The sequence below is a fragment of the Glandiceps talaboti genome, chromosome 21 (genome assembly GCF_964340395.1).
Source record: "Glandiceps talaboti chromosome 21, keGlaTala1.1, whole genome shotgun sequence".
Classification (NCBI taxonomy): domain Eukaryota; kingdom Metazoa; phylum Hemichordata; class Enteropneusta; family Spengelidae; genus Glandiceps; species Glandiceps talaboti.
Window position 1 is genome coordinate 10,107,373 of NC_135569.1, and position 27,013 is coordinate 10,134,385.

Here is a 27,013-nt window from a genome sequence, read left to right on the forward strand (position 1 = left end):
TGTGGTAGCTGGAATTGATGGAACTTGATAGCGAAAGTGGCAAATAATGGTGAAAATTGTGGGCTCTTCTCTTGTTAACATCTGGAGTATTTCGGTTATTGATCATACTTCTCACTGTGTTGCAACCCAGACTGTAAAACACAAACAAAATATATGTTAATACTACATTCACACTAAAAGCAGTTTACATTGCATATACTGATATTCACCACTGAGGGCGCTGATGAAACATGAGCATGTGTCGACCTTGTTCCTGCGAAGCTTTGAGTACATTGGTAACGAGTGGGCAATCTGGTAAAATTTGTATAGTTTTCTACACTTTATAATATAAGTTTTGGGTGAGCTTGAGTAATATTACTGTCCCTAACATTACCAAGAAACAAAATTTCTTTAGTTTGTTATCATTTAATTGTAAGTTTGATGTGCTTATTTCATGGCTCAAGTACAGATCACAGGAGGGATTGACTTTTTCACTAACGACAAATCAACATGCTACAATTTGACCCTTTAGAACGTGGTAAATTCAATGATTTGACTCCCCAGCAAATATTTATGTTACTGTATGTGATTGGCTCCCTAGCATGCAGTAATATTCTGATTTGACCCCCTAGCATGCAGTGATATTGTATCATTTGACACCTAGCAGGTATTTTCATAATACAGTTGACTCCCTAGCATGCAATGATATTCTATGGTTTGACCCTTGTGAGCTTCATAAAATATGATTTCAACCCCCCTCCCCCCCTCATTGTGGGAACCTACGGTAACCCACAGCCAATAATCTTGATATATGAAAATACAAACATTAGCATTACGCTGCTTATCTACGATACTATCTCTGAATACACTTCATTTGCATATTCTATGATGTAGATTACGTTTGTAACAGTAACTAGAAGATATATTTGGATGACGAAAGTGTGGACAGTGTAAAGCATCTATGCAGACATAACTACTGAAAAAGTTCTTTATAGCAAAAAAAAAGTAATGAAGGGTTATTTGGTTAGTGAGTTAGTTTAGAAATTACAGGAAGATAAAGTGAGAGAATGTTAGAAATAGAACGTGTGAGCTCTGATCTTGAATATTAAACTTCTGGTGCATGAAATGACAAGACATTGTGGTTATATTGAAATTTGTTATTATTATATATGGTGGATTTTGGGTTTATAATATCAAATGAAAATTTCTACTCAGAGAGTCAAACATTTTTGGAAATGAACCCCAAATTTTCGCTGACATCTTATCAGTGTCATCAGGGGCGTGCTACATACAATGGACTTATTATACGTCTCAGAAGAGATGTGAAGCAAGCTAGAGTGATGTAGCTGGGTCCGTCTGATTTCGATGTCCGCATTCCGATTTACACTTGGTATCTTCTGATAATTTACACAGGAGAGGGTTGAAGGAAGCCATTAATACCCACCAGAGGCCCAATCTAAATCAGGATGGTGGTATCGAAGGGCCAGCATATCTCGCGTGTCTCTCGTCCAAGTCACATGATAACAGTCCATTGCAGTACACCCCTTATGATACTGACGAAAATTTGGAATTTGTTTCCAAAAAAAAATTTTTTTTTTTGACTCTGAGTATAAATTTTCATTTGATACTATTAATCATAAAGTGTATCTATAAACATATCTTTATGTACTGCTGTGAAGAATTCAAAAACTCTACCTGTGTGATAATTTTTACTTCTATAATACTATGCCTAGATCAATCATTCTTGATGATGTTTAACATGATATATCAAATCTGATATGGAATGTTAAACATCATGATATTCAAGTTAAACATCATTAGAAAATGTCTTTCTGATTGGACACGACATAGTGATTCCGAACATAAACAATGAACAAACAAATGTTGGGCAATCTTTACCATTGATGTTATTACGTATGGGACTGAGACATCTTTCAAAATGGGGAAAATTTTGATGAAAATATCCATACCCAAATAATAGTATGTTCATTTACGGCCAGCACCTTTACCTAAATACGGTCAATACATATTACATCTATGACATTGGCATCAATCTGGTTTTTGGTACAGTCTTTACTGTGACCCCGTTACTACTTATTACAATATCATTTTGTGTCTTAGGATGAAAATTGACCAATGAAAAGATCTACTAAGGGGGCGCATTCAATGCTAAGATCACCCAGAATAGTCATAATAAAGAATGTAATCAAAAACAAACAAATAATAAACCACTATATATCCATATAACATAGTGGCCACTTGTCATTAACTATACCAATCTATGTCATGTTAAGGGGTCTTATCCTATTACTATCCCACACCTTGTCAACCCTAACTCCCTAGCTTTGATACAAATATACACTGACTATACATTTAGTCCTCTGTTATTCTGCTCTCCTGTCAGTGGTATGTATAAAAGCAGGGCTAAAATTTAACTTGTATGGTAGTAACATTTAGCCAAGTGGATAACCTCAGCTAGAGTTTTCTGTTGTTCTTTTTTTCATTGGTCTAACAGTTTACCAACTATAAATTTTGCCATATGATATTTAGTAATCTGCAAGTACTGGACTACAGCTAATTTCAAGCTTCTCGGTAGTTTAATCAGATTGCCCGTTTTATTCCTAAAACCACATCACCATTACCTGAATGAACACAAATGCAATGACAACCATTCTAGTCTACTAATCTACCACATCACAATACCGTCGACTCCGAAAACAGGTCCAACTTTACTGACTACCACAGTAGGATAGAGGTTCTTTCAAAACACTAACTATAGAGGGCTTTCCAAACATTGACTTATAGTCCACACAGGATATGAAAACACAATTTAGTTGATGAGGGAGTGTTTTGTGTTAGGATTAGGAATGGTACATGCATTATATTTCGCTACATATATACAATAACAGACGTGATACACACAATTTGATACAGATTCTCATTCTCATCACTTGCATGAATCCCATACTGAATCTCAAGCAGTTGCTGTTTTTACTGGTGATTTAATATACAAACTGAGCAAATGGACTGAAAATGACAGAATTTTTGACAGAAAATACTAACAATGCACTTTTCACTATGGTCAATGTTTGCAAGTCAGAACAGAGAATACCATATCATACAGTAAACGAGACACAGTTATCATTTGAGGGTTCTTATTTGCCACCAAGCATGCAAGCATGTGCTTACCCATGCCAAATATCTTAGCCCTGTGTTGCCCAAACTGGGAAAAAGATACAGCAAGAAAGCATTGTTTTAAAATAGACAAGTTACATGTGCACTAAACACTGGAGCAAAGAACTACCACCTTTTCCCCCATTTCCAAACAAATGGAATCTTCCAAGTAATGCAAAATGATTTGGATTAAACCATATAAATATTACATGGAGGTGGAAAGCTGATTAAACTATGTGTATGGGGGAAGGGACACAATAATGAGAAGAACTGCTTGGAATGAAAAAAAGCATGTATACTTCAAATATAACCCGCGAAAAAAACCACCAGTGTGTTTGCTTGAATGAAGTGAACCAAGGAAAGACTTCACTTAAAGACAAAAGTTGGTAACAGTGTAATTGATACAAAAACAATAGTGGTGCCTTGGAGAATGATGCTTTGATCAGTTTGATTATATCTGTGGAAGTTATAATGTAGCAGACTTGATCATTCTATCAGTAAACAGAGTTATAGGATCCAGGGCTCATGTGGTTTTTATACTTTGATAAGACACCAACACAAATTACATATGCATGAAACTTCTTGCTTACCACAATGAGCAAACACATTGGTGTTTTTGGGTGGGTTTTATGTCAATTTATATGAGATCTTTGAAATAATTTGGATTCTAATCAATCATTATACTCTAAACTAACTTCATAATTACTATATGAAAATCTATCAGACATGTCAGTTCACTGTTCAACATATCACCACTCTGTTGCTATCATTTTGTCCTTAAATCTACTATACTATTTAATAATAATAATAATAATAATAATAACAATCATTTATATATATACTTTAACTACCAATCTGTGTGATATTTCTAAAATCATCACCTACAAGTGTCTAAATCTCCACCTGAGTGACATCAAACAGGACAGATCACAAACCTGCATCACGAAAGTTCTACTAACTTTTATCTCTCTGATATTTAGATTGACTCCTTTGCAACATTCCGCTATCACAATTTTCACATCTGTGTATATTCGTACATTTTAACAAAACTATAGAACTGTGACAAAGATTCTTAGCGTGACATATTTCTATTATAATGTACTTACTGACAATGTGTATGATATTCCTACAATGTGTATGATATTCCTACATATTGCTTACAACCATAATATTCATATATTTTTAGCATGACATATTTGTATTAAAATATACTTACTGACAATGATAATAATGATAACCACAATAACTGCTATCAAGATCAGCCACATCTTTAGGTTTTTCCACCAATACTTCCTCTTCAATTTACCAGCATTCGTCTCAAATTGTGATGCACCTTGTTGTAATGCATCTGTTGACGAACACATTACAAAATATATGTTACAGGCCATACTCTATCTAGTAACTATGAGTGGGCTCGTTTTCTACAACCTCTCTCTCCATCATATCGTACAATGGATGTGTCAAGCAAGATGTTCCGTTCTTACTACTGACTGGGCAGTTTAAATGCAATTGGAGCGTTGATATAAACATGATGGCATTATCACGTCCTCACGTGACTTACTTTCAAACTGGAGGTTGTGTTTGCAGTACACCAAACAAAGTAACCAATTACAACTGCTTGTCAGTGTGTGATGGATTACTACTGACATGCGCTGTTCACCCTTTCCCCAGCATGATATGGCTAGAATATCAGTACAATTGTCCATTTGACTATACACGGAGAGAGGTCATAGAAAACTTGACCCCACATACACACATGTATATAAATGAGTGTGAGAAATATAGAAAGTTCTTTACTTCAGTGTTAAGTGTTGTAATATCTAATACTGTACAAATACAGAAAGTTCTTTACTTCAGTGTTAAGGGTTGTAATATCTAATAATGTACAAATACAGAAAGTTCTTTACTTCAGTGTTAAGGGTTGTAATATCTAATAACGTACAAAGAAACACTGAAAATCGTCCCTACCTGCACGGTCATCCAATTCTGAAAGTTTCTGATCTCTCTCTAACACCTTGTCAACATTTACTCTCATGATATCCACCACCTACAAGTAAACACAGTCATTAATGTACATAGTGGTACAACATTATAATCACACAGGCTGCTGAAATACTAACAATTAATGTAATAATGAATTTCCTCTCTTGTATGTGTGTGTAAATGTGTTTCTGTCTCTGTGTGTGGTATATGTGTGTGTATGGTGGGGGTGTCATTGTGTGTGTGTGTGTGTGTGTGTGTGTGTGTGTGTGTGGTATGTGGGTGTGGTGTGTATGTATCTGTGTGTATGTGTATGTGTATGTGTCTGTGTGTAAGTGTATGTGTGTAAGTTTATGTGTGTGTCTCTGTGTTTTTAATATTTTCACATTTGAACTTCAATTATTCTACTGTGCTATGTTAAAGTGTGGTAAACTCCCAACATTCCCTAATAGGCATTCTACTTGGGTTCCCTACCAAAAGGTACATGTGTGGAAATTTTACCAGACCCTACCCTTCGTTTAATACTGGGCTTCCAAATCTTTAGTTAAAATGCTGGTGTGTGTGTGTGTGTGTGTGTGTGTGTGTGTGTGTGTGTGTCAGTCATTCCTACATCATTTATCTACATGATGGTTCTGTTGAAGCTTGCGTTTCAATGGTGGCCATCATAGAATGGTCATAAGGAAGTAGTGTCCTTTCTGTTGAAACCAAAATCTGAGAATGTCATCTCAAGTTTCTTAAACTTAGAAAGCACATCTCTGATTACACATTAAAATGTGGATTTCATGGAGAAATTCCATATGGTACTCTGGTTGAAACTGAAAGCAGCTGTTAATAATAACTTTATCTTAAAACGATACATTTCATATCTAACCTTTCAAAACAACGTCTGCCTTTCTATCATATCCTTTTACCATTTCACTGTCGGTGATAAAACATTTTTATGCATTTTTTTGTACAATGGAACCACTGTTTAAAGAAAATTTTGAGATAAATTTATTGTGACAGATTATATCTGTCATTTTTATCTAAAATGAAGTTGAAATGAGTAAAAAATTTATGGGGGAAAAAAATTTTGATGATTATTTTAACGGGCAAGTGCATGGTACTGAAGATGTGGTAGAATAGCAGGAAGCTGATAAGAACACCAGGATACTGTACATTCAAGGTTGTTTTAAATAGACTAGAAGATAACACATGATGTCCTGTATTTCTTAAAGCAGCATTTGATCATAAAAGCTGACACACAGCAAAAGTGAGTCCATTATTTTGGGTCAGCCCCCACCCCCACCCCCATCCGCACCCTTCCTCAACACACACACTCTTCCCTCGAACAAAAAACTCACACTGTGAAGTAAAATAACAAAATATAGTTTGACTTTGACAATTGTATAGGTAAAATGTTAATTTTTGAAATTCCTTGCAGACTCATTTTCAGAAATTCAAAGTGGTGATTTCACGAGGACTTTGTGCACACTTGTTAGATGGTTTGTAATGCTTACCTCATCCACCTGCGCTTGTGTTTGCTGCAGTCTTTTGTTCTGCACTGCTGGCTGTGGTGCTCCTGGCTGTCCGGGTTGTGATGCCCTATGTCAAACAATAAATACAATTCATAAATTCATGTTCACATGATTTCCACATAAATTCATCCCCAAGGTGCATTCTTCCCTAACATATTTATTACACATGACAAATTGCTTCATCTGGAAAGGAAATAACTACATTCATTCATTTATTCATTCATTCATTCATTCATTAATACTAGACAATACAAAGAAATTTAGTTAGAAAGAAAACTTCTGAATTTCTAAGAACACCACATACTACCTGAATCCATGCTGAACCTAAAAACACAACAAAGGATTATTACGATATCAATATATTTCTTGTATCTAAACATTGGTAAGGAGATAAATACATTTTCCATACCACAAGCAGTACTCCTGTTCTGCTATACGTTTACAAGTTTTCTCTTACCATACACCTTAAATTTCCTCTTTACAAAAAAATAAGAATGCATGTACATGTATAAAGAAAGTCGAAGTATTGAACCAAGTTCAGTTCGTCATGAAGGAGATATTATTTGAATAACATAATTATTACTCAAATATAATTCTTAGTTTTTCAAGTATTATACACATGTATGCATGCACGCATGCGCGCACACACACACATGCTACTTTATCAAAATACCCCAGCAGTAAAGTGTAAGATACATCATATTATACTGCCCTCGTCTTTTTTCAAAGGGAAAGGCAGATGAGAGTACCCTGACACATCATACAGCCAGACTGCTACAGCAGGATATATGCTTTAGAGGAAATCAACTAAATATGAAATTATGCAGAGACAAAAGAAACTATGCACTATCAAATTCTAAATGCAATTTTTTAATTAGATTTTCACTCCATGCAGGACTAGAACTAGGACTGCTTTACTTATATCTAAAAAAAAAACTCAAAAAAAGAACTCTATAGGAACATGGATCAGTTGGGAAAGTGCACATAATAATTTTGAACATACATAAAATGGTATTCTTATCATACACTTATTATCAATGCAATACATAGTAACCAGATTACAAACCAGATCTTTGCATTCTCCTTCACACAACTTTATCATGCAATACACCATATTCCACAGTTATCAGAAAGAGAAAAGATTTCATGGTTTGGCCACTAGGAGTGCTGTTCACAAGCCATTATGGGGAACAAAGTGAGGGCCAGAATAGTTGAGTATTATAGACAGGTAACAAAGATACCACTCATTTCTGTGTTGTTCTCAATGAACTGTCTTATTATAGTGACTACTACCGGTAGAAATCAAAACATGCTTAGAATTTGTAATCCTGTTTTGCCCAACTTGCAGTTATTTGTGTATAAACAAATACCCTCCTGATAGAAAGAGGATTTTAAGTTAACCACTTCTGTAATGGTCATTTAAGTTTTAAGAACAATGAATTCTTTTACATACATTTTGTTCATAGCTTTGTGCATTGCCTTATGATCAGTTGTCACAATCAAATTTTAGACCCCAGTTTGGTAAATCTGTGGTGTCCTCTTGCAAAATGAGTGGAACTTCAGTAACCAGAATATGACAAGGGTCTTAGGTATGTGTGTGTGTGTGTGTCAGGTAGTAGTGGTGGTGGTGGTGGTGGTGGTGGTGGAGGAAAGTAGTGCTCATCAGGCATATGAGAATATTCAAAGTTCAAATTTGATTCAATGAGGCTACAGGGTAGTTGGTACATGACAGACATTAGTAACAATCGTACAATATCACACTAGCTCAATAAACGAACTTCATTCATTTAAGTGTGGTTCTGGCATCAATGCAATGGCTGAACTTCATTTTCACATTTCTAACCAAATTTAGAAAAATTTCACACCTTCAACGATTGCAAATTCTGTATTACATTTATAAGTTGATTAAAATATACTGTTAATGTGATATACAGTACTAGGTTACTGCTAATATTTTAATGGGTTTACTATGTTTTTACTTTGCATCAAATTATAGTAATGTGACCGCTACAATTTTCATCATGGTGACATCATATAGAAACGTGTCAATGTCGCACTTGTGAACGTTTATTTAGGAGGAGGGGATGGAATCTCTGGCGTAAATGAGTTTATTGAGCTTGTGTGACATTGTGTCCCTTAAAATATCACAAAAAATATATCATATACATGTATACTGTCAGACAACCTAGAATTGATTACTAGTACTACACAAATGACTGAATCGTACTCAAAAATATTGAAACCACTCTGCGTGTATATACATGTACATTTTTTAGAAAATGATTAGAAAACACATGTGACAACCAGTCAAATGGCCATCTGTCTGCAACACACTGATAAAAATACCATGCATTAAATTTTGACATTGGGGCCACATTTATCCATTAGTGCATGAATGTCTACATTATCTATGTTAATTAGATTAGACAGACTTGATAGGCACACAGAGATATGACAAATTCAATGGCATTACCACTATCAGTATCTAGGGCTCAAAATTGGATATTTTTTCTATTGTAGTCCTGTTGGGTGCTGACTTTTTTCAATAGTAGCCAAAGACGGTTACTAACAGTCCTATATTCCTGAACTGAAAACGAAGGACTCATACTGGAAATGTGTCGTGTGTGTTTTATAAAATATTTTCATGTCTGTTACATCTTCGAAATCGTCAGACAATGAGTGGTATAGCTTGAACAAGCTACATGTACCAGCTGTAAATTATGGTAGCCCCATGACAAGAACTGTAGACACGTTAATTTTGAGCCCGCATATTAGTAATTATTACAATACCACTAAAGTGTGGCTATCAGACAAATGCACGGGCACTACCACTAAAGTAGACACAAGGACTTGATTGGCACAATGATAAGACAGATTCAACAACACTACCACGATCACAGTGTGCAGCGTTATACTACCGTACCACTATATAAAATGTAAGTGTATGTACAAGACTAATTCATGAGCACTAGCAGTGTTAGTGTTACACTACTACAAAGTGTATCTACCAGACAAGTTGAGGATAACACAATTTCAGTCACTGTTCCACAATACAAAATTTACAAAATTTACAGTAACACACTGGTATCTATACTTTATAGGTAACAAGATAATGAAAGAACTCCAAGCCACAGTGGTCTGATAGCATATAGCATTCATGACTGCAATTAATACCATCCCAAGATCTGCCATCAATTGAAGTTTGGCAAATGACAGTACGCCAAATATGGTACCATATGTTATAACCTTTGTGCCAAGTTTGGACGAACTTTGCATGTGAAGTTAAATATAATAACAGTGTACAGACACACAAATTTCACATAATTCCGTTTCAAATTATTCATAGTACATCATAATTAGTACATCTTGAGATGGTTATTTTTTTCTGGAAACTCCAGTTTGTATGAACTCTCTCATTTTGAGAGAGGTCATTCACTTTCTTTAATCTATACTTCAATATTTGACAAACAAAATCAAATGGTAGTAACGGGATGGGCATTTAGTATGTCACAAATGCTTTACTTGGACACAAACTTTGTTATTAAACTACATATGTTCACTCCATTTTAAGCGACGAATAGCTACCACTGAAACAAACAACTGACATAGTTAGAAGACATACAAGACACAGACATTTATACAGTTCTGGTTTTAACTCAGTCTGATTAAAATCCGATGTAGTGTACACTTCCTGATTCTTTGGCTGTTACGTTTACTGTTGTTTGTTCTTTTGTGAGTGCTGGTTACATACATCTGACACAATACCATAGGTTTTCCCGAACCCAATCTCATACTTACGAGTAGCCAACCAGAATCCATTTTACAATATAACATTTAACGTTAGAAATTGAAAGAGAACATCAAACAATAATAACATCTTTGTCTGCGCTCTGTGCTCATGCTCTTTTCAAACAGAGTGCTCTGAAGTACTGTATCCATATTTTTTGGCGCATTACGCATTTTCATTGGTTGAGTGAATTCACTCAGCTCTCTCAAGTGGTTTGGGAAAACCTATGGTATTGTGTCAGATGTATGTAATGAGCACTCACAAAAGAACAAGTGACAGTAAACGTAACAGCCAAAAAGAAATCGCGCTGTGTACACTACATCGGATTTTAATCATACTGGTTTTAACTATACAATGCATGCATCAAGGAAGGATAACTTTGTCATGCCATGTTTTTGAGAAGTGCCGTTTTAGTTATATCTTTGGAGTCAAAGTTGTTATCAGTTCACATATTTCAACCATGCATTCATTGTACTTAATATAGAATATTAATTTGTTGACTTTGTAAACTGGAATTGCTTACAAAGACTCAAAGGAGAAGTGAATGTAGTGGTTAATAAAACTGGTATTACGCATTCAGAAATGTGAAAGCTTATGTTGAATAGGCAAGTTAGAAAAATTACAGAAATTCTCATAATACTATTAATAGTAAAGTTAGTCTGCATGCAATTTGAATATGTTTGCAGCAGATAATATTAAAATCTTTGATGTTTTGTAGCATTTTTAGCTATAGCCATACTTTGGAAAATTAGAGTTGTACTGGAAAATATCTTGCATGACAGGATATAACATACAAATAGGGTTCCAAATATGGTGGCAAACAGGGTGACTAAGAGGTTGACAAACAGGGTGACTAAGAGGTTGACAAACGGTAACAAACTGACATATGGTAAGTGTAATATATTGGATAAAGTGTCAAATTGGGTGACAACAAGGAGTGCAAACTCAGTAACAAATACGGTGACAAGTAGGTATCAAACTGGACAAATAGGTTGACAAACAAGGTAAGTGGGTGACAAATATGGTAACAAGCAGTGTACCAAATACGAGACAAGCAAGGTTTCAAACAGGGTGACAAATAGTTACATAATCAGGAAGACTGATAGACAACTGAATATAAAGGAAACAAAACTATTTGGTAAGGACCAAGATTGCTTTTTGATAATAAGACATAAATCATGAGGCAGTGCTATAGGATATTCAGGATTTGATCTAGTCCTGGTTTTACCTAGGTGGTTGCCCAGCAGCTGGTTGTGGTTGTTGTGGTTGTGGTTGAGTTGCCCTGTAAAAAAAATAGATTCCAAAGAATTCCAGCGATTAGCTCAATAGTACGCTGAAGAATTTCCTATGATTGGTTAGCTAGAAAACAAACGTTGCATGGACTGTACGTTGACCTTACAATGTGTAAAGTCATAGTCAGTTGTATAGATATACACAAGCTAAAAATTGAACATTTCCATAAATATGTGTCTAGGTAATTGTCAATTGAACTCTCAATGTCATGCACTAAGTAGCTGCCAACATCGGTAATTAGCTGTCTGATAAATTCGTGCAATCTCTGTAAAGTCACAGTTACTTGCATGGATATAAACAAGTGAGAGAGCAAACAAACTACTGTAATCCAATGTGGTAAATTACTGGCACACAAGTGGTTTCTAGCTGTTGTCATTCAAATATAATCATGCTGTGATCAAGATTGTGTAAACATTGGAAATCCCCAAAATGTATACTGCAAGGTAAATCAATGTCATATGAAATGCCACCCTATTGTGAGTACAAATACTACAATTAAACCTTTGTCCATTCAATAGCTTATATCAACATGTCACAACTCTTAAATTGTGTGTATCTTAGTAAATCAAGACCTTGGTTGCCAGAGTAGTATATCAACATGTCACAACAATAGTTTCAGATTGTGTCTATCTTAATAAACCAAGACCTCAGTTGCCAGAGTAGTATATCCACATGCATGTCACAACAATAGTTTTAGTTTGTGTCTATCTTAGTAAGCCAAGACCTCAACTGCCAGAGTAGCGTATCAACAAATCCAATAAGACTCTGTGCCTGATTTTCTGGCTGAAGTGTCATTGAAGGAAACATCTAGTACTAGCAAAATATCGGGCATTTAGTATGGAAAAAGTGAGAGCAAATCCCTATATGACTAGATTCTTTGGTAATGAAAATTTGGTGTACACCTATACTATATCTGGTGACTCACACATTATCATTCTCTCCATCAGCCTTTTTTCTTTTATTACAGAACACATTATATACTATGCACGAGCCATTCAGAACAAAAAATATGGAATATATACTCTGGTCGACTCGTTCGACATCACAACAATGTGCATCTATGTCATGACAACATGTCTCTGTCACTGGTTATGCTGTTTTCGAAATATAAGTCAAAACGTTCAAAATTACCATTACTTTTCCTGATTATTCTTTGATGATACTGACCCTGGTATAAAAATGCGGTTACTCCCCAATATTTGTTTTCATTCGGCCGGAAAATACTCGTGACCTAGCAGTTGTCACAATGACCCCTTACACTGTACGTCACTCGTGTTTTCCCTGGCTGAACGAAGAAAAACATTGGAGAATAACATCTAATTACTGCAACTGTCAAAAAATGAACCACTAAACTTTATAGCATATATCATCCTTGAATATATTAGCCATACTCACAATTGAACCACTGTTAGTAGGATATTTGTATTCTGTGGTAGCAAACACTTGATAATTAAATATACATTACACTATGAATTCTAACAGTTGCCTATTACAGAAGTGTGTACAGGTATATATTACTAGACTACAAACTCAAACACAATGATGTACAGAGCAGTGTGCCTTCTACAGGAATATATTGTACTGTAGGAGTATGGGTAGTAACTAGTATTACCACTGCAGCCTAACTAGTATTTTGATATGGATGGTCTGTTAATATGGTAAAATCTGCCTACGTTCCGTCAAGTATTTTTCTGAAGACTGTCATCGAAAGTATGATACATAGTCAGGGTATAGAAATCCAGTACAAGTACACGTTTGTCTGATTCCCTCCCCTTCCATCTACAGTTGATTTTCCGGTTCCAAGATGCACTGCAAGAGAGGACGGCTTTTATGTTGTTATATTTAGTCTTGTTTTGTCTTTGTTACGTTTGAAATAACATTTTCATCAGGAAATGATGGAAAGACATGTTGACTTCTTTGAATATGAGTGATTTTATAGAACAAAGGCTAAACGCCATCAATGACAGAGAGGGATTTTATGGGTGAACCCAGGGCACAGTCAGGTGACAACCATCCCCCTGAGTAGCACGTGCAAACCCCTCAGCACATACACAATACATGACGTTGTATGGAGAGACGCGCAATGCATCTTGGAACTGGCAACAGGGCTATTGGCAGTGATTCAAATCTTGCAAAATACACTGTTACAACTCAATAGTATAGCATACCATGATAGAACCCCTTGACATGAAAAGTGCCAGCATACCTACATGTATACATACTCGGTATACATGTATGCAATAATGTTTCCAGTGTTCTACTGCAGTGCAAGTTCCACTAGTAATGAAGTCATCACTGATACATATGTAATATCTGGTAAAGACATCAAACAAGACGTGTCTGAGCCCCAACATCCAAATTATAATTTTTCAAACTTTGAACAGTGAGGCCTTAAGACTATCATGTGAAATGCATTGGTTACCAACCATATGAGAGCATTCTATCCACTAGAGAGTTCAGACAATTACCCTCTTATGCCAGTCCTGTTGCAAAATTTGAATCTATCCATTGATTGATGCGAGTTTAATGATCTCTTCTGGATCCATGCATGATCTTTCTAAGTCCAAGTTATAATGACATGAATGACTCCATAGGTACTCATTACCACAGCTACATGTACTCAGTACAGATAACAGTTTTCACTTCCAGGAATGTCCGGTGTTTTTGCCAAAGCTGGTTGGTACTGGTCTGACTATCAGACAATATGCAACTATGCACACTGTTTTCATGTGGTTTTTAGATTGAAGTCAACTAATTCAAACTATGCAATAACAGCTGATAAATGCCAAATGATTCTGCCGAAATATACCAGGTAGAAAATCATCATTTTGAGTTCAAAATTCAGAACCCTGACATTATGCAATTGAAAACGTTGTTTTTGTATGACCATTGGACAACAAATATGTGTTCTATCAGTCCCATTAGTTATGATAATTAGGACTCATATGAACTTGAACATAATCAGCAATTCAAATGCATAAATATTAGTGTAACTAATAAATAAACAGCTGATGAATATCAATGACTGGCCACTACTCCGTACAGCCGGGGAGAACCCTGCATGGGTTTACTTCGAGAGTTATTTGATAATAAAAAATGCACATTGTTATATATAGGATTATGCTGGATTTTTTCTTAAAACATAACAGCCCCCCCCCCCCCTCCCGAGTTGTTGGTTTCTACTCATTATTTCTTAAAATCAAGGAAGATAAATTTGTGTAACAATAACAGCTATTGTTATCGAAATTTGCCAAGAATACCATTCCAAGGTGAACACTGGCTGAAATTTTGTACCAGTAGTTATAGTATAGATATTTACAGAAAGATTTCATTTTCAATCAATTGAAATAAGATGCGTTTACAAATTATATCAGATACATGCATGATTAATTCTGAAGGCAACCTTACATTGTACATGTAGATGTCTTTTTTCAGGAAAGATGGACAGATATCACATGGGAAAGTTGTCGCTACAAAAATGTTACACAAAATTCCCAGTTCATGGAATCTAGGTTTAAATTTTTTACTGATGTATCGTCAATATCATTTTAAGTAACAGACATTTGTAGTAGCATATTAGAACAGTCCTGATGAGATTAACAAAAATTTGGATTTGCTTCCAAGAAAACATCGTCCCTCTGTGTTTCATTTATAGTTCCAAAAATCTTGGCTAGTGTATGTTACAAAGATAGAATCACTAAATGTTTATGTAAAAATTACAGCTTGTGAATATTTCAATTTAGTGTGTACTCTGCAACAAAACTGAAATTAAGGCCTGTGAATATTTCAATTTAGTGTGTACTCTGCAACAAAACTATTTCAGAGGCCTCTATACTTTCGGCATGCTCTAAATGCTAATCTTCAGTGATAGATAATATCTGTATATAGTAGCTCTTACTAGAGAAAGTGGAATTTAAATGTCCTAACAAGATGATATCATGAGTTTCTAAGGCATACACTCTAGGACCTCAGAAGGCCAAAGTAAGGTCAAACAATTTTCCAAACGGAAGCATAATTAATATTGCTCCCTTTTTGACCTCGTAGCCCCATCACCACTTAATATAAACATGATTATAAATTCATTGAATTTCAGATTCTGGATTTTTTCCCTTAAAAACAAATCATTTTTTATGCATGACTGAACATATCATATGGTTGAAATTTTTTTATTGCGTACCGGTGTAGATTATTCATTGGGTTAGAAAGGACTGGTAATGGTACGCTTTGATTGCCACCGATGTGAAAGACAGATCACCCAGTTTTAATATAAACATACGTATGCACATAATTTAGTATTTTACAACGAAAGCTTTCATACAACTAAAGCCGATACTCGGCTCATTTCTAAAAATAACTATCTCATACGTCAGATAGTCCTAAATGCTTTTTTTTCCCCCTTCTATTGTGTAATGTGCATAAATCAATAAAGGCTGATTGCCATTTTCCATTTACTGGAGGCATGGTTTACGAAGTATAATATTTGAGACAGTTTTTTTATGGATTGCTTTTCAATTTGTTAACATACTTGATTGAAAATGGTAATATTCTAATTATAATTCTGTTAACATTACATTTTTAACAGATTGTGTACATCACGCTTCAAAATCCAAGCCTTCCAGAATTAAACAGTAATTGATTTTTTAAAAATCTTTGCATATATAATTATATTAGGATAACACAGATCAGCTGTTAATACATCCACCTGAATTCTTAACTACACTGGTAATATTCTTTATGAGTTATGAATGCTAATAATTCCATTATATTTTTTTTTATTCAAACACTTCCAACGACACTGTATGACAGTTCCCCATTTCTCAAATAAAATCCACATCAGTTTTTCTGTCATTCATTAGCATTCATAACCAAATTTGTAGAGGTTCACAATTAATTTTACTGTGGTTTGAAAACTTTGCAATGTTTAATATTTTAATTTTTCTTTACCTTTCCTTCAAATACAGAAGTAATTTTATTCAGTAAATTATGTAAAATCTAAACGAATTTCTCTATCATTTTACTGGCGTTCACAACCAAATTCAGAGTTTCAACTTTGGTGAAAACTGGACTCAGGTTCTAAAACTTCACAACACCATTTGAATTATCAATTTCTCCTCAAGTTCAAATATACCACTATTCAAAATATTTAAATAACATCTTTACAATTTTTCCATGTCATTTTAATAAAGTTTACAACCAAATTTGAAATCCAGCTAATGACAAAATAATTAATACTTTCCTTTCATTACGACGACATTACATTATTTTGGTAAAAATCTATAATAATTTCCCCCATAATTTCAAGTTCTCAACCACATGCAGAGCTTAGCTTTTGGCCAAAATTTTCAAAACATACCAAATTAATTTAATTATACTCCACAATGAATTCGGTTCTAAAACTTTCTGGATCAAAGTACATGTAATTTGAATCAGATCACGATCAGCTCAGCCTGGTGTGGACAGATGTGTACTCAAATGAATTAGTATGATAATAAGTACTATGAATCAAAGCTGGTATTATGTGGACAGGTTCACTAATGTAATTCAAATCAAATTCATCTTTCAATTTTTTAGTGTAGACGGAAAGTGGAATCGATGCAGATTAAGTTATCTGGATAAGTTTAATTTGGATTGGATCTGGATCAGATATGGACAGTGCTATTGTCTCAAAGTCATACAGTACCTGAATGACTTTTACACTGTCATAAAATAAGACACTTTGGGTCAAAGATTTTCCTGATTACCATGGAAACAAATTATATTCTAATAATTTCCCAACTTTACCCTTAACCTTTCATGACTTACTATGTTGTAAATAGAATCATAATAACATCATAGATTACCATGGTAACATTATATTCTAATAATTTCCCAACTTTACCCTTAACCTTTCATGACTTACTATTTTGTAAATAGAATCATAATAACATCATAGATTACCATGGTAACATTATATTCTAATAATTTCCCAACTTTACCCTTAACCTTTCATGACTTAATATTTTGTAAATAGAATCATAATAACATCATGGATTACCATGGTAACAAATTATATTCTAATAATTTCCCAACTTTACCCTTAACCTTTCATGACTTACTATTTTGTAAATAGAATCGTAATACAAACAGTTCCACCACCCACACAAAAGGTGAATTCAGACAACACACAAACTGCAAAAAATTACATTTTTTAGGTTTGTGTAGTTGAACAGTTTCCATTCACATTTCCATTTTTTTTTAATAGTTTGGTTCGTGTGTGTGAGTGTGTGTGTGTGTGTGTGTGTGTGTGTGTGTGTGTGTGTGTGTGTGTGTGTGTGTGTGTGTGTGTGTGTGTGTGTGTGTGTGTGTGTGTACATATTTGTATACACATTCACAGGCTATTCGTTTCAGCTCTGGCTTCTTCAGAAGCAACACCGACCACCTGTCACCATCATCATGTATATCAAATTCATTTGGATCACACTCTTACACAATTAGATATTATTCCTCAATATTTTTCTTCGTTCAGCTGAGGATATTTTTCTTCATTCAGCTGAGGTGACCTTACGAGGCCTTGTCACTTAGAATCTAGAGACTCATAGTGACAAACCCTTAGGTCACAAGTATTTTCTGGCTGAATGAAGAGAAATATTGGGACATAATATAATTATAATTCATGACACATCCGGAAAAATAATGGCGATTTGGAACATTTTGACTCATATTTCAAGCACTGCAGAAGCAGTGGCATAGACAAAGGTTGCTGTGATGTAAAAACGACCAGGGTATATAAACCATATTTTCTGTTCAAGGACAATATCTTGGCTTGTGCATGGTATAATTTAGTAGACAGTGCCTTCCACAATAAATATTGTGCCAATAGAGCTGTGTAATTATTACCCATGGTATATATACCTCTATTGACACAGTGTCCTATTTTAACTTTATAACTTCCATAATTTCCTTGGAGGCATACAATACAGTGCAGCCTCTGTGAACTTTAAAATCCTTCACATTATACAGGGCTTGAAATTAACAGTAGTCCTGTGTCCACAGACTACCAATTATTGTCCTGGGGCTACCATAATTTGCAGCTGGTAGCCCCCTCAGACTACGATGTAACATTGATTATGCAATGAGATAAAGGATGGGAGATTTACGCATATGAAAGTATTTTAATAACACGGATATTTCCAATTGAGAAACTCTGTTTTCAATTCAGGAATATGGGACTACTGGTCACCATTCTTGGGCTACCAATTTCAGAAATTTGTAGCCCACTGGGATACCATAGAAAAAAGGTTAATTTCGAGCCCTGAGTCATAGCAACTTATATCCTATCAGGTCCTCAAATATACAGCTGTGTTGACAGGAACACAATCATTGCATGTTCTATCATGTCAAAAGACTTTCGAAACAAACAACAGCAGCAAGGCTCAAAACAACAAATTGCCAATTGGCCACTCTAACCACTATGCCACAAATAAAACAGTCTGCCCTCTATCAACCACAGTAAACTAAATGTTATAGTACCAAACATGCAATGTATTACTTCTAGAGTTATGCAGCCATATGGTTTGTTTGTGTCAGATACAGGACAAAACATATGACCGTTACCGATATCATCTCTTTAGTTGTGTTGTAACTTTTAACAGTCATGATTTCAATGATGGAGACATATCTGGAAACCAATAGTATCGAAACATGTAAATATACTACATACATGTATATACATTTGGTTCAAGGTACGGTATACATTCAAAATAATAACTGTGCCTCAAATATACAGTAGTTTTTTGAGCATACGTTTCAACCAAAAATCACATCTTTTATACCTAATTTGCATACATTACATGGTTGTTTGTACTGAATAATTTGTCACCTTGATATCCCCAGAAACATCCCCAACTAATTCAGACAGATCTGCTCATTTTTTAAAACAATGACATTTATTATATCATTGATATGATCATTTTGCTTGGAACATGTAAGTAACAGAAATTCAAAACTCTCAAAGTATTTCAGTATAATCTGCACAATGCTTCTGATTTGAAGTTGTTTATATACATATGATACATGCATGCACGCACATACACACATACACACACACACACACACATGCATGCATGCATGCAAGCATACACACATAGACAGACACACATGCATGCATGCAAGCATCCACATATATACAGAGACAAAGACAGACAGACAGACAGACAGCCAGCCAGACAGACAGACAGCCAGCCAGCCAGCCAGCCAGCCAGACAGACAGACAGACAGACAGACAGACAGACAGACAGACACACACACACACACACACATACATACACACACACACACACACACACACACACACACACACTTCACCTTAGTGCAGCCGTGCTAACATTACAACAAAGCGTTCTCTAGCTACAGACCAACAGTCACACTCAAAATAAGGCAATGTAAATAACCACATATGTTACAGTTTGGTTAAAGTGCTACTAATGATGGAAGTTCTCAGCTAATCCAAAGAACTGACAGTGAGTCACAGCCACAGCTGACATGACTAGTGTGAACTACCAGTATCTAAGAGATAGGCACTCTGCATACAAGGAACAAAACGTGATTCACACATTCCAATATGCTTATTCTTTCAACAGATGACTGGCCTTGGCAAGACTTTTGTCAAAGTCAAATCGATTAATCAAATCAATCAATCAGGTAATAAATTACCATTTTAATACTGGTGCTTAGAGGGTACCATAAGCTAATTGAAATCACCTTTCCTTTCAATTGAAACAACAATACACCAAAATATAACCATGAAGATGTCTCCCTAATACAGTTCATGAGAAGAGACCATGTGAGTCTAAAATCCAGTCATGTAGGGATTTTTGGCTCTTGCCTTTCCCCTTCCACATTGGCATTTTGCTAGTGGTCGTTTATTGTATTGGAGCTTTTGCCACGAAGGAGTCGCAAATTCTTATTCAATTGAGTTTCAAATTTTCTCACTGTGACATGACATCAATAACGTCATCACATCACGTAATTAGAGAAAACTTGGAGGTTTGAGGGTTGAGCTGTACGATATAAACATAATTGGCATAGTCTATTGGGGTTGAATACATTGTATTGCTACGGGAAATTGTAATCTAATTTTAGGTTTGAATGAATGACCACTGGCGAAATCTCAGGTGTGGTAGGAGAAAGACAAGAGCCAACACTGGACACACACAACTGGTATCTAGGCTATGACCAGGGTGTTTAAATAATCATACAATACATACTGTAAAACAAATAGTCAATTCTTATGATTCTGAGTCACTCATGACCTCACCTCTATTCTTAGCAATGATGGGAGGGGGGGGGGAGTAGCCTGTAAGATATGTCATGTTGTTCAGCCCTATCAGGCTTCTTAACCATGAGTGCTGGCTGAGTGTGACACGAACGTCTGTATGTTACAAATTATGGGGGGGGGGGGGGGGGGGAGACAAAAGTCAAGTGGGATTTGACTATCGCCTCACATCTAGCATTATATTCCCTAACATTTTTTCAACTTTTAATGATTCTTCGGCCAGTTAGCCAGTGTAAATTCTTATTATGTTTTTGATTTGCCTGTTGTAAAATAACATCAATAGTATCACCATTTTATTAGTCCTGATGAGGAGAGTGGAACAGTATGATGTAAACATGATTACCATGTCATGAACGTCCGCTATGTATATTCTCTAGGTTTGAATATATAACTGTTAGGGAAATGCTAGACATAAGGGGAGGTGATAGTCAAAATACCCATAATGACTTGACTGTCAACAGGGTGATGGGGGAGGGGTTTGGGGGAGGGTGTGAGCAAGGGAATAAATTGCTAACTAACAAATGTAGTGAAAAGAGATCTTACCCTATTATTCAATTCCTAGTTAACCTCATATAACCCTAACTCCATACACTAATAATTTTAAATTCCATTCTGTGATGTTCAGTCTGATCACTTTTGGTTTGGTTACAGTGATTGCAATCAAAATATGACCAAAGAACTACTGCACCATGCATACCTGATATATTACCAAAGTAGGTTTGTGTCTTTGTACAAAATTTAGTTAGGGTCAGATCAACGTAACGCCATATAAACTTCAATCATAACAAATTTCAAACTTGGTACCTCTAACAGCTACTCAGGTTTCGTGTGGTCTGATACAGTGATAGTCGGGGTATTTGCAACAATGAATAATTGAATAGTGCTCCTGTCTAGTGGCGTTATCAAAGTAAACTGTTATTCAACTTTGCCAATGTGTAGACAATGTTGTGACTACTATAGCTAAATTTATGTCAATGCATGAGAACAAGTTCAGTAATATATCAATATGTTGCAGTACTTCATCGTTGATACTTTGATTGGAAGCACTGCAATGAGAGTTCTATTGAGGGTTAACCTTACACCTTACCACAGTGGTTACCCTATAATTTCACCTCATTACTGAAATTCACCTCAGACCTTACCACAGTGGTCACCCTATGATTTCACCTCATCACAGTGGTCACCCTATGATTTCACCTCATAATTGAAATTCTCCCCAGTCTTTTTAAGTGTACACATCAAGTTGAAGTCTGTGATTCCTTTAATCCTGTCTTTTGTGTACAAATACCCCCCTTCCTCCCCCCCCCTTCCTTTCCTGTAGAAAGACTCAATGAGGACTAAAATAGAACTTAGAAGTAGTAATTAACATTTTACTGTATTCTTTTGTTATGCAAATCTCTCTGAATTTACCATTAGTTTCATAGAACACTGACATTATTGTGTATTGAGTAAAAAATGTACTACCAGTACCAGTTTGCTCTAACAAAAGGCCAGAAGTTAGACTATAATATACATTGTGCTGTACAGTCCTATCATGCTTCTAAACCATGTCAGTGATAGTTGATAGCATGGTATGAATGAACAGTAGTGAATACCTCAATAAAACTTTCTTCTCCAGTCTGCATGTATGACCCCATGACCTCTAGTTTTCAATCAATGCCACTAGTGTTTAACAGACCCAGTGTTGTTATTAAAGATTAGTACACACATAGGTAAAATTTACCTAAGTTACCACAGGGTCATTCTTTACCTCCTACCCAATCCCATAGCAAAATTATGGTCCAATGTATTGAAATTTATGACAATTCACTTCACTTCCCCTGTTACCAGGGTTTCCTAGACCTAAGCAAACAGATTGCAGACCTCGCCCACACTACATGTTTTCCTTTGACCCAACGGTGACATAAATGATATGAAGTACTGCCATCACATTTTTTCAGACAAAGTACTAACAATTTGACCCCGTTTGACTTCTGTTTCTGTTCCCCAGTTCTCTAAAACCTTTGACACTTACAGCAGTCAATAACTACCAATATATCCACTTATATTTATAGCCTACTGACAAACATGTCTGTCAGTTGAAAGTAACTGAGCCACAAATTTAATACATTGTGGAATCATATTACATAACAGTTCATATAATTTACTGTCATGTCAATTCTATAAATTATGTCTGCATGGTATGAAGTTAGTCTCAGATTCAGAATCAGATTCACATTGGAGGACAATATGAGGCCAGTCTCATATTGAGCTTCAGGTTCAATCTCGCATTCAAAAAATCATAACACCAGAAGAAAGGAGTCAAACACAAAGTTATACCATAGAGACTATAGGAAATGTCCCAATTCACACCCATTGTGAAATATTACTTCTACAGACTTTTACATAAGACTTAAATCTTTTTAAACAGCTGAAATGCAGATTCCATCATTGGAATAGTGCGCCTACAAACAAACACATCAGCTGAACTTTGACCTCACACTAATGTCTTGGCACAAACTTTTATCTCTGATTTTCGGGTAATTTCCTCCTTGCAAGCTGAGACATCCCCTCTCCCATCAAGTGTGTGTGAAGGGAACATTTCCTGAGGCCTGGTCATTATTATTTCTTGTTTGACTGCTTTTTTTGTGATTTTTCGATTATGAGACTAAACCAGAAGCTCAATATGAGACTGGCCTCATACAGTCCTCTAGTCTGGATGCCAACTGTGATAACTGTGGTCTAACCACTGTGAGTGACGATATAAATCATAATGATACTGTATAGGAACTAGACTAATGGTCCTCCAATATGAATCTGATTCTGAATCTGAGACCAACTTTATATTCATGTGTGGTTGAACAATAGATTTCACTGCGAGACAAGTTTGCACTTTTTGTGCACAAGTTGTATCCTTATATGTACAGTATATCTGACTGTGTTTAGTATGTTTGAAATTAGTCTAGTACTATCCTTCCAGTAGATTTGATAACACGCTGGCAACCAGACTAGTTTGAAATAGAAACTCGTCTACTACTGGTAATAACTTATCACTAATGTCCGACTTAATACAAAAAACCTAACGATCTAAATATTTAAAAAAATAATTTTATCAAATTTATAATGTTACAACTATTGTCTGAAAAACAAGTTTAACAAAGCTACAAGAATAAGCACACCAGGACCATGTCATATCAAAATAAACAGTATGTTCAGGCCTTTTCCATAACTCTGGATAATTTACAGATATATATCTATATTGTGATACTAAATATGTAACTTTTCATTTCCAGTCCAACCACATAAATATGGGTTTGTGTATGTTTGTATGGAGTGACATGAAACATTACTATCCTGTATCCAGCTCAGTTCTCTGGCAAAATTCACATACAAGGAAGCTGTTCATGAGGGGAGAATTCTGCTACAAGCTATAATGATCTGAACCATATATGTAATTATAATATGGGTCAAATGTGAATCAGAAATTCTGGTATAATTTAATAGCGAGTTATGACCATCAATAAAAATAGCCAGTCTACCATGACTGCACAGAGTAACAGTGACTAATGAACATGAGTGCACAGTAGAAGAGTGACTGGGAGCATTTTATCCTCATTTTTCTGTCTGTACACTATCCCCCCCACCCCCAACATTTATTCAAACTGGGAGACAAGAAACTGGTCCATATAGGAGAAAATGGAACATGCAACTAAACATCACATTATAAGATATTTTAAAATTGTTGATGTTCCCTCTATCTTGTAATTTGTTTATTTACAATACATTTTACCATATCCAAACAATGGTGACTGCATTAGCATAAATTACTGAAAAAGTAAATATTGATAAACATTGATGGCTGCTGTTATGCTAATGCATTTAAATCTGAGAGAGCGAGTGTCAGACAAGGTTAAATGTGTGTCATCTGTTCATTCTCTGATATTACGAGGTCATTTTCCAATGACCTTTCACTACTAATACTATAGGTATTATACACTGCCTGTAGTCAAAATTCAGTGTTTCATTGAGATAACGAAACAAGGAAACTCCCTCTTCCACAAAAGAAACTTGTATGCTTTGGAAAACCAAAACATTTCGTCTTTCATAATTCCAGAATCGATAGTGATTATAATATATCACGGTGAAAATTAAATGTACAATTTTTACTTCCACTGTACCACTTCCTTCGTATCCATATTACCTCTCATCTAGTCACGTAACACGTCCAAAGCTAACACACAAAGTTTTACATACGAATGAATGATAAAGATGAGACCCTTTTCAACGATTTCGTATTACGCACATCGCTCCAGATCACATAATGACTGGAAGTGACACACACATAATATTACACAGTGTGTGACATAGCTCTAGATACATGGAGACACTTCATTCATTCATTTTATTTCGGTTAGAAATTCCCGACAGGGCCTCCTTTGGCCGACGGATTACCACATTTGCCCTTCAACACACCCACTGTGCGAACCATTGGCAGGCCAACTTCACCGTGTTACTCCTTAATATTACTAGAACATTAACAGACCAATGTATAGCCGACAACATTTCTTACAAAATAATAAGAATCTATTATCGTCGGAATAGAAGTGACGGATGCCCGCCCTGTACGCACCGATGATCACGATTGAAATCACAGCACTGTGTTGAAATCGTAAGGTTCCTCTTCAGTAATCACTTGTCTAATCAACAGAAAATATACATTTGATAATTATAGTGAGGCAAATGAAATGGTACTTACATTGTGTTGTTGTATTTGTATAATTATTGTGCTAACAAGCTGTCCCAGTATTTCTCCCACTCGACCAAAATGGCTGAAGTCTTACGATGATGTCAACATCCGGGACTCGTGTGATGTCATATGTTTCATGTTGATGAGGGCGCACTGTCAACCCAGAATAAGTTCTGGTTTGGCGATCGATTATGAGTATCCGGTATCAATCGTTTTTCGATAGACCGGAAATGAAATATTTCAGTGGTTATATGCTCAATAGTTTTCCTGGGTCAACGCCAAAATGAGCTGATAAAAATTACATTTTAACGAACCGTCACGTTGGCACAGGGAAATGAAGAGACGAGTCCCTTGCAAGAGTTAAAGTTTTCATAGTCTCGGGTACGGGTCAAAACTAAATTTTCTAATGTGCTTTTAGTTTTTTATTCACTTTAATTTTATTCAAATAAAGAATAAAAAAGTCGAGCCTACTAGATGCACCAGCGTGTAATCAATTTATCAGACTTTAACTTGGCGCATTTATAATCAACATATTGTTGTTTTTCTTCGAATTCTATATCATCATCTTCGCCGCTGATGTGACACAAACATTTCCCAGAACGAGTAAACAACAAGACACATAGCTCATCGATATTTTAGTGGCAGAGTAGTTCTGGTCAAACAAAATAAATGCCTTACCTTTCAGGAACATATAGGGTCAGTATTAAAACGTTTCTCGCAATATTCGTGAGTGGGAGGGGGGGGGTGACACATCTACCATAATGCATTTGTGTTATCGCATTCTAATTTATCTAGATACTTTTCACGCCATTTTCGAAATCATCAGCAAGAAAAAGCTAGGTATGGTCGGGAAGCTGGTATGGTGTCGGTATGTAATTGGGGTTTGCAGTGATATTTCATCTAAAAAAAGAATTATGTTATCATTACGTGATTTTAAATATTGATATCAAGATTAATGCAAATTCAACTAATTCTTACACAAGTCTTTTACATTCATACAATTTAGAAGGGTCAATGACGTCACAAGCGCCACGACTGACCACCTGCTTACAAACATAACTGATTATTATTTAGAATGTGGTTGCATTGAAACTGATATAACCGATCACCTATCAACATTTGTAACTGTCAAAAATATTAGGCATTTTTTAGTCAAAACATCTATTTACCATGATTTTAATTTCTCCCACTACAATCGTGCATCTTTTCTTGCTGATATGATCTGAGTGACGTCATCTGACAGT

The 27,013-nt window shown here is 35.5% G+C and overlaps 1 protein-coding gene across 2 annotated transcripts; it reads right to left on the reverse strand.

Annotated features, from left to right (window-relative positions):
* On the reverse strand, positions 1–25,876 carry LOC144451657 (vesicle-associated membrane protein 3-like). 2 transcript variants are annotated; one of them, XM_078142552.1, is made up of 6 exons: positions 25,779–25,849; positions 11,666–11,719; positions 6,633–6,717; positions 5,122–5,200; positions 4,370–4,501; positions 1–131 (listed from the first exon to the last, which is right to left on the reverse strand). In XM_078142552.1, coding segments are annotated over exons 1-6 (372 nt in total). In that variant the 5' UTR covers positions 25,781–25,849; the 3' UTR covers positions 1–111. The 2 variants fall into 2 exon arrangements, with proteins under 2 accessions (XP_077998678.1, XP_077998679.1); XM_078142553.1 differs by lacking the exon at positions 11,666–11,719 and having other exon boundaries at positions 25,779–25,876.
* Between the last annotated feature and the right edge of the window lie 1,137 nt (positions 25,877–27,013).

What these genes read in the sequence shown, in the direction of transcription:
- LOC144451657 (XM_078142552.1), bottom strand. An exon ending in CACAAGCGCAGGTGGATGAG is followed by an intron (nt 5,201 to 6,632) that starts GTAAGCATTACA and finishes GTTTACTTGTAG; the next exon opens with GTGGTGGATATCATGAGAGT. An exon ending in TATCATTATTATCATTGTCA is followed by an intron (nt 132 to 4,369) that starts GTAAGTATATTT and finishes TGTGTTTTACAG; the next exon opens with TCTGGGTTGCAACACAGTGA.